This window comes from Haliaeetus albicilla, chromosome 7, assembly GCF_947461875.1.
Source record: "Haliaeetus albicilla chromosome 7, bHalAlb1.1, whole genome shotgun sequence".
Lineage (NCBI taxonomy): Eukaryota > Metazoa > Chordata > Aves > Accipitriformes > Accipitridae > Haliaeetus > Haliaeetus albicilla.
In genome coordinates this window covers 44,515,269-44,523,975 of record NC_091489.1, presented here as the reverse complement: position 1 = coordinate 44,523,975, position 8,707 = coordinate 44,515,269, and the positions used below count along the sequence as shown (strand labels likewise).

At 53.0% G+C, this 8,707-nt stretch overlaps 1 protein-coding gene across 1 annotated transcript in view; it reads left to right on the top strand.

Annotated features, from left to right (window-relative positions):
* The first annotated feature begins 832 nt into the window (after nt 1-832).
* LOC138686197 (protein CEPU-1) overlaps nt 833-8,707 on the top strand; it is a 350,752-nt gene continuing 342,877 nt past the window's right edge. Inside the window, exon 1 of the mRNA XM_069788155.1 lies at nt 833-1,004. Within this exon, the coding sequence (XP_069644256.1) occupies nt 929-1,004 (76 nt within the window). The 5' untranslated portion in view covers nt 833-928. The remainder of the gene's footprint in view (nt 1,005-8,707) is intronic.

The following is an 8,707-nucleotide window of genomic DNA, read 5'->3' as shown; positions in this document are numbered from 1 at the left end:
AAAGCTCTACGTCGTTCCCGCTGTTGTGAAAGAGGCACCAGAAACTGGCACGCGGCGAGGGGTTTAAGTAACGGGAGCGCGTTCAAACCTAAGCAGGGTGCGAGCGGCCCAGATCCCGCTCATGGGAGGAGATGGTCTTGGTGCGACGAATTGGACGGAGGGGAGAAAAAAAAAAAAAGCCTTGATGTGGAATAAAAGTCGATTTCTGCTACAAATTCAAGAGTTACTCCCTATTAAATTTGCTTTTAGAGCAATTTCCGTGCGGGAGTTAGCCCTATAGGAGGAAGAGACTTGTTGGGACAGTGCTGGGGCTCTCCCCCGCGGACACCAGCCCCCCGAAAGCGGGTGTTAGGAGGGGAGTCTCCCACCCATCGCCACGCAGGTGGTGAAACTGAGTCAAGAGGGGGGGCAGAGCATCACCCCCTTTTCCCCGGTGGGGAAGGGCAGTGCTGGGCTGGGGGTGGCGGGGGACGGGGATGCCGGTGGGACACACGCCCCCCCCCCAGACACCCCCACCCCACACACACGCCGGTGCGGGGGGGGGCCCCGCAGCCAATGAGTGCGGCGCGGGGGAGGGCTGCGTGCGCGGCCGGCGGCGTGTTGCAGCCGGGCGGCGTGTGCGGGCCGGAGCGGCGGGCACGGCAGCGCCTGTCCCTCGCACCTTGCAACCCCTTCCGACCCCCCCTTCCCCCCCTCCCTTTTTTTTTTTTTTTTAATTTTGTTTTTTTTTTTTCCCTCCCCCACCCTGCGGGGCTTTTTTTTTTTTTTTTTTTTCCCTTCCCCCCCCCTTTCTTCCTCCCCCCCTCCCTTCCCCCCCCCCCCCCCTTTTCCTTGCGCTTTGCTCCGGGAAACGCTGGATTTTAAACCTCTCCCCGCCAGGCAGTGAGTGGGGAAGGAGGGGAGAGAGAAACGCAGCCCGCGGTGAAACATGGCCCAGGCGAAAATGCACCACCCCGTCTCTTGGGTGATCTTCGCCGGGATGGCCGCTCTCCTCCTCTCCCAAGGTAGGGCCGGGCGGGGATGCTGCGGGGGATGCAGGCGAGGGGTGCGGAGGCCCCCACGGCAGCACCCTCGGGGAGGGGGGGGCGGGGGGGGGCTGGTGAGGAGCCCCCAGAGCGGGGGCAGAGCTGGGAGAGGGTCGCCAGCCCGCTGCTAAGTTGCGGGGGGGAGGGGGGATACGGCATCTCCCAATTCGTGTTCCTTCCCCCCCCGCCCCGGTGCATCGGGCTGGGGGGGAACTTCTCCCATGGCGCAGCACCCCCCGTGCTGATTTTTTTTTTTTTTTTGGGGGGGGGGAAGCTGGTGCCGAAGGACTCTGCCATCTCAACTTAGTTCCTGCTGGAGCAATGCATCCAACAGGCTGGGGGCGGGCGGGGATGTGTGGGGGGGTCGGGGTTCCTCTGTGCTGCCCCCCCCCCCCCTTTTTTTTTGCATTGCCGGACCCGTCTGCAAGGTCGTCCCAAAAACTCGGTGCAGCCCCGGCTCCTGCCTGCCCCCGCCGGGCTGGGGAGTTGGGAAGTCCTTGTCCAACCTGTCCCGGGTGAGCCAGGCTCCCTCCCCCCCGGGGGATGGTGCTTCGCGGGGGGGTGGGGGGGCTATGCAAAAGGAAAAAAAAAAAAAGAGCAAAAAGCAAGGGGAGAAGGCGGGGGGGAAAGGAGGAGGCAGGAGCCAGCCCCATCTGGCCGGGAGCGCCGAGCCTGTCAGCTTGCGTTAGTCTCCTCGCAGCCATCTGGAGGGGCTGTGGGAGCGGGGTTCTCTCCGTGGGAGGAGAGGACGGGGCCGCATCCTGCACCGGGCCGCCTGCGGAGCTGGGGCTGGCGAGGGAAGACGCTCCCGGGGGCTGCGCTGCACCGCACCGCACCGTACCCGGGGTGCGCCCAGGCTCCATCGCGGATGGTACCCGGGGCTCCGGCCGGGGAGCCGGGCTTCGCGGGGGATGGAAGGATGGAAGCACCCCTGGGGGGGGATGGAGGCACCCTCTTTCTGCTCGGAGAAAGGGAGGCCGGTCGGCAGCTGGAGCCAGCTACCTCCCTCTGCGCTCCCCTGCTGCCCGCTGAGGGTCGGGGGACAGGGTTCGGGTACCCGCATGCCCGAATCAGCCCTGCCTGGTGGTCCCCCCCCCTTCAGCCGAGGTGCTCTGCAGCAGGGCTCCGGTGGGGTGTGAAGCCCCTGCCTCCGTGGGGCAGGGGGGCTGCTGGGGGCTGGCGTGTGCCGGAGGAGCTGGGGGAGATGGCCAGCCGCCATCTCCGCTCAAAACTTCTCTCTCCTGGGCAGGCTGGGCCCGCTCTTGCGGAGAGCCACCCCTGCCATATCGACCGGCGCGGGCTGCTTAGCATGCACATCACACGCCAAGACATTTCTCCTCTTTGCCTTCCTCCCTCGCTCCCTCCTTAAGCTCTCCTCTTCTCCCAGGGTTGCCGCTTCCCTCTCGTGCTGCTCGGGATGCTGGCATCCCCTTGCACCCCCGGCTCCCAAGGGGTTTTCCTGGGAATGGGAGCCCTGGACCCCTCGGGGAGCCCAAGTGGGGTGGTGGGGAGGGCTAGGGCTCCCCAGGAGGGGGGCAAAGCCGCCCTTCCCTCCCTCCTTTCTCCTGCCCAGAATTGGTGCTTCGTTTATTTATTTGTAATGCTTGCTTTTGGCTTCTGACTTGGCTTCCTTGAAATCTTATTCCCTGCCTCTGGTCATCTCTCATGCTTCCTCTCCCTGCTCCCATCAAAGCTTACAGATCAGAAAGTAGTTGGGTTTTTTTTTGGTTTTGTTTTTTTTTTTTGTTTTTGTTTTTTTTTTTCATTCTCCTCGGCAGCAGAGTGGTGGGGAGGAATGCGCTGCCTCCCCAAGCAAAAAAATCTCCCAAGCCCCACTGCCTTGCAGGAATCTGATGTGGGTGCCAGAGGTGGGGGAAAGCAGGGAGCCACGTTGCACCGTGGTCTTGGGGGGGACCCAGGGCAGAACCGTGGGGTGCTGGGCACAGTACTGTGCAGGGCAGCCTTTGGCAGCAAAAAGTTTGGGCCTTTTTTGAGCTGGGAGATGTTGGGTGTGCTGGGCTGTCGGAGTCGCCCTGGGAAGTTTTCTTGCATAATTGTATTTAAAAGATTCATTAAAAAAATTGAAAAAAACACCCAGCGAAAGTAATTTTGCTTTTTAGGAAAAACTTTCTAAGGGGGTTTTGACAAATTGGGGTTCATTCAGCCCCATAGGTATGCATGCATTGCCAAGTATCAGCAGTATGGTGCTGCTGCTTCCTGAACTCTTCTGATATTCACAGTATTTTTTTTAATTTCTAACTTTTCTCTCTCCCTGGTATACAAAAGGGGGGCTGGCTTGCGTTTGAAAATGCGAAAATTATTGTCATACAAGAAAACTGTGTTTTGTGCAAATCTCCTACAAATAGCTCAAGAGATCTGTGCTGCCCTCTGCAGCAGTTTATCAATACTCCAGGTCATTTACCTATTTACAGCCAAACAAACAATAAGAAAAGTGGTTTGTGAGTATGCTTGAGAGCGGGGCGTGAAGTGGGGTAATTTGTAAGTGCTCAACCATCTGCATTTGTACAAACATCCATAGGTCCTCCAAGTTTTGCGGATTCGCTGTTGTTTTTTGGAAACGTGCCCCTGAAACAGGAGCTGTTGAGCGTCCGTCAGGAAGGAACTCTCTGAGCCCTGAAATGTCCAGTGTGGTTTTGTGCACGGCAATGCTGCCGTTCCCAAGGGAGCTATTGCCTACTGGGTGTTGGTGCTAGAGAGCAGCGCCGGGGTGCTTGGATGCTGCATCTCCGTGGGAATGAGATGCAGGTGTCCATCGCATCAGCACGTGGGCAAGGCAGAGCCGGCCAAAGGTCCATGGCTTGGGGAAAGGAGCTGGGAAGAGGGAGGCTACAGAGGGTTGGGATAGCCCCGGGCGTCGGGAAATGAGCGGCTGTTTGGCAACACAGCTCTCATTGTCTTTGCTATATTTTTTCTGCGTGATTTTTAAATAGCGCAAATGAACATCTAAAGCATGTTTAAGGACCCAGCAGCAGCAGCGTTTTCTCTTCCCTCTTTCCATGTTTCAAAGTAGAGAGATGGTCTGGGATGTGCCTGGTGTGCCTGACTCGCACCCACCTGGATTTCTTGAGGAAGAGGAGGGCTTGAGCAAAAATCCCACTCCAGCACTTGGGAGTGGAAGAGAGAAGAAAACTCTTCACTCAACCACGCGTAAAAGGATTAACCAGGCTAAAAGGTCATAGAAGATTTAGCTGGGCCTTTAGCATCAGTAAGCCAAGAATTATGGGAATTTGATTTACAAATTAGCATAAAGACCTTATTCTAATAAGCATACAAACTGAAATAGGTATGTAAAATAATAGCATATGTCAACATCATACACGGAGCGTTCCTCATCCGAAAGAATTATTCGCTCTGTTGATGTGGTTGGGTTGCAGATTACTCCCAAACCGAAACACCGGCTACACTTGTGTGTGATGGAAAGGCTGGATCTGGCCCGGAGACACATCTACAGGGAGGAGCGGCCGGCTGCTGCCCCTCAGGAAGGGCAGGATTCGGGAGCACCACGTGGGTCGGGGCTGTGTGTCCCGGGAGGACTTTTTCTCGGTGGAGGCGGGAGGGGAAACCTTCTGGCAGTTCGTGCAAGAAGGTAATTGCGCTAATGAATGTGTGTAAGAAAAATTACATGTATCGACATCTTTCCGTGAATACCCGGATTTATTGTTCCCCGGGGAAAATATTGGATGTGACTTCATGGTGGATAATAGTTACCGTGCAGGTCAATAAAATGTGATATTCACCCCAACAGCAGAAAATAGCTATTTAATAGGTAATAACAGTAATAATCAATACCTACATGATTAGATAACCCAGTTATATGTAGTACATAAAAGGAGGGGAATGTGTTCTGGTTACTCAATAGCCTGATTTGGAGCGTTGCTGAACATCTGTCATTCTTGTTGATTTTAACTGAAGCTGTAAGCAGGTATCCAGCACCTCCGAAAATCAGGCCACCACATGGGATTAATTGGCACATTTTTAAGACTCAGCAGGGTAAATGGGAGCCCAAGCAGACCTTTGCTATTGGGAAGATGCTTTTGAAAGCAGGCTGCGCTGTGCAAAAACGTGGCATGGCACCTAAAATGCCTAATGGGTTGGCACTTAGGATCTCGGTTTCGTCAGTGGCTTTGCTGTGGGTGCTCTGTGCAGTGTTGCATGTGGGGTTTTTCATGTGTGGGGTATCACTGCTTCCCCGGGAGCATCCCTGCACTGATCTGGTCATGCAGCAGCAGGCTGCAGTGGGTTTACGAGGAGAAAACTTGTGGTTGCTCTACGCTGCGCATATGGCGAGTTTGCTATCAAGAGTTGTCATTTGTAATGAGAAACCTTAGAGTGCGCTGTGATGGGGAACGTGTACAGAGTTGTCTAGCCCTGTTTACAAGATTTTGCGGTTCTGTGTGCCCTAAAGTTACTTTTTCTTTATCTGTGTAGGCATTTTGACCATCGTAGTAAGCCCGGCTTACGTTTTTTATCTGTCTTCTTCTTGTGCCAACCATGACTTGTGCACGAGATGAGTGCATTTAATATTGGAAGTGTCTGCTTCATGTATTTTTCTTGCAGCTTTTGCTTAAACATATCCATATTGTGATCCACATCCCCCCATTTTATTTTTTTTCCTGTGGGGAAAAAATTGATCAGCTGACAGATCCTGGGTCAAGTTAGCAAGCAGGACTTGCTGTTTTCTGTGATAAACCAAGGTGGAGGTGGAGGGGGGAGAGCTCACTAGCTTGCTTCCCAGTCAACTCTCAGTCAGATGGCAGAGGTGGGCTCCAGCCTTCCTCCTCAGCTTGTGAAGCACCACATGGGGAGTATTTTTCTGGCCATGGGGATCAGAAAAACCCCACCCTTTTCTGCATGTGTCTTTCCTTCTCAAACTTCAATAGTGGCAGGAAAGGGCAAAGTGTTCTTTGCTTGTTCCCCAGTTGAAGGGATGCCTTACTAGAGCAAAGCTTTAAAGAGGGTAAATACAATTTTTTTCAGTGTTACCGCTCCTTTGATGCACAGTGGCAAATCTCCCATTAGACTCAGTGGGACTCATGATCAGTCTCAAATGTTCATGGCAAAGGCTTGCAGCTTGGAGCTGCAACTTGGAGTTGAGCTCTTGGTTTCAAATAGGGGCCAAAATGAGCAAGGTGCCAGATTTGGGGATTCTGTAGTGGAAGTCCAAGCCCTACTGCTGTCTCCCATCTTCAGCCAGCATCCTGCACCTCTGCACATGGGTCTTTCCATGCCTTTAGTAGCTTTTATAGGCAAAACCCAAAATTGCACAGGATGAGCTCTTTGTCACTGCATCCCAGCTGGGGCATCCTAATCCCAGGGGCCACCAGCCCTTTTGCAGGTGCTGGTGCATCCTCCAGGCATCACTCACGCCGTGCTCCCAGCACGTTTGGAGCCGTGGCTGCTAGCCTGGAGGAGCTAGCCACCTCCCTCTTCCTTACCGAGGCATGCACCTTGCTCTTGGTTAATAATAAATCAGAGGTGCTGCCGTCGCCGTGCTCTGTTATCTCCCGCCAAGCAGGATATCATGGATTTTTGATGCGCTTACAGTTAACATGTCCAATGCTGAAAGCTGTTGTAAATTAATTGACCCCTTGACCCCCTTGTCCTGTTGACTGTTCCCACTAAAGACAGTGTTCGGTTCTTGGCATCCTCCACCCACCCCCGGCTTTCCCTTCCTCTGATTCCTCCAGCTCTCGCATGCTTCGCTTACTAATCAGGGGGAGCCGAAAAAGGCCCTCTGAGCAAGGCTTCATGCAGCCGAGGAGCCGCGGCTCCAAAATGCTTTGTAGCAGCCGTGCGGGGAAGCCAGGATCCCGGGGACCCAGCGTGCATAAATTACTGGTGGTTGGAGTATTCCCTTTAAAGCACTGGGGAGGCGGTGATGGAAGCTGGCACGGCATCCTCTGCCTTCCCACGGGGACGAGGACAGAGCGATGTAGCTGCTGCCGGGCTAAAAAGTCACAGTGCAGCAGCGAGGACCTTCTGGAGGTGGGGGGACCCCAGCGTCAGTGGGGTGCAAGGGTGCTCAGCACCTTGCTTGAGGGCACCTCTGTCCACCTAGGGAGCTATGGCTCATGCCAAGCGCTTGCTTTTGGAGCTGCGGTGGATCTGGCTTGCAGGGAGGATGGGAGCGGGTGCTCGGCAGGGGTTTGGTGGGAAGGAACAGAAGAAGATGCTGTTGTGAGCCTGGAGGTCCTGGACTGGGATGTGCGTCCCGAGTTCACGTCCTTTGCTCATCCTACGGCGATTCTGGCTTGTTGCGTGGTCTTTCCCCTTCCTTACTTGGCCACGCGCTCCATAAGGATATTAGCTGTCTTTTTCCTCTTGTGTCTGGTCTAGCTACTGTGGATTTGCCTTGAAAACGGGGACTTTCCCCCACTGTGTAATTGTACATCACTGAGCACAGGGAAACCCTGATTTAGCTTGGAAAGGAGCTTCTGACACTCAGCTCAGGCGGCCGGTTCGCATCCTCCTGTGACTCGCCATGGGAGACAGCAGCTGCTAAGAAGTAGGAAATGTCACAGGAAATTGCGTAATATTAGAAACGAAGCAGAGTGGGCTTTATTATTTATTCCAAAACAGAATAAAACAGAATAATTGCAAATTCCCAGTGAAAGTAAATTCTGGGAAAGATAGGGATTGATTTTGAAGTATTTTTGTTCTGATTTGGAGCTTACAGAAGCTTTATGTACGAAGTTGGGAAGTGATTTCAAACAAAAAAAAAAGAGATCCAAAGGCTGCATTCCAGCAGTATCAAAAGAGCCTGGAGTCTCGAGCCTTGTTACATTTTTTTAGTGTTATTTCTACAAAACAGATCCTCTGCTAATGTTTTGATTTTGCCAGAAACGGCATTCTTGATTTAAAGAACTGGTTTGAAAGCCAAATCTGACCCGCCTCATTGGAAGCGTGACAAGCACTTGAAGCAAAGCAAGGTTCATTAATACTGTAATATTATCTCGCGGTTTAAGTGGGTATTTCCCCCCCCCTTCTTGTAGGGGTTATCAGATGAATAGCACTAAGTTCCTGGGTTGGCTTGGTTGTTTTCTAGCTTTTATTCCCTTTCTGCCGGACAGATGGTATTTATAGATCAGAGGGTGCCTGCGTTAGACCTTTTTTCACAAAGTCAATCCCCAAAGCCGGCACCGGGGTTTTTGATAGCGGGCCAAGGCATGGGAGAGCGGCAGGGCTGGCTGGCAAGAGGTGAGTTGGATTTAGCGTGAGTGACATCTCTCTTAATAAGCCGTTTCTGGAACAAGGCTGGCGAGGAGCAGGATCCATTAGAGGCCGGAGTAGTGGCGAAGCCAAAACCGCATGGTCATTGAAGACAACATTTAAAAAATTGTATTATTTATTGTTTACCTTTTGTGCCACTTTTCTGCATGTCAGCGCTTCCCATTGTACGTTTTGGGCTTTGAGACCTGATGTACCATTAGCAGCCAGCTCCAAAGCCCCCAAATAATGCATAAACTATGATTATTCCTTCTGATCCACTTGTGTTTATGTAAATGGCTGGAAAAGCGGTTTTCAGCTTATTTCAGAAGCTTAAGGGATTCATACCAAGCCTATTATTGAAAAATCAGAAAGTGAAAAGCAACTTCTGAGACAAGGAATTAGCAACTCAATGGCAGCGTGCGTACCGCTGGCTGTACGGGATCTGGCTGTAT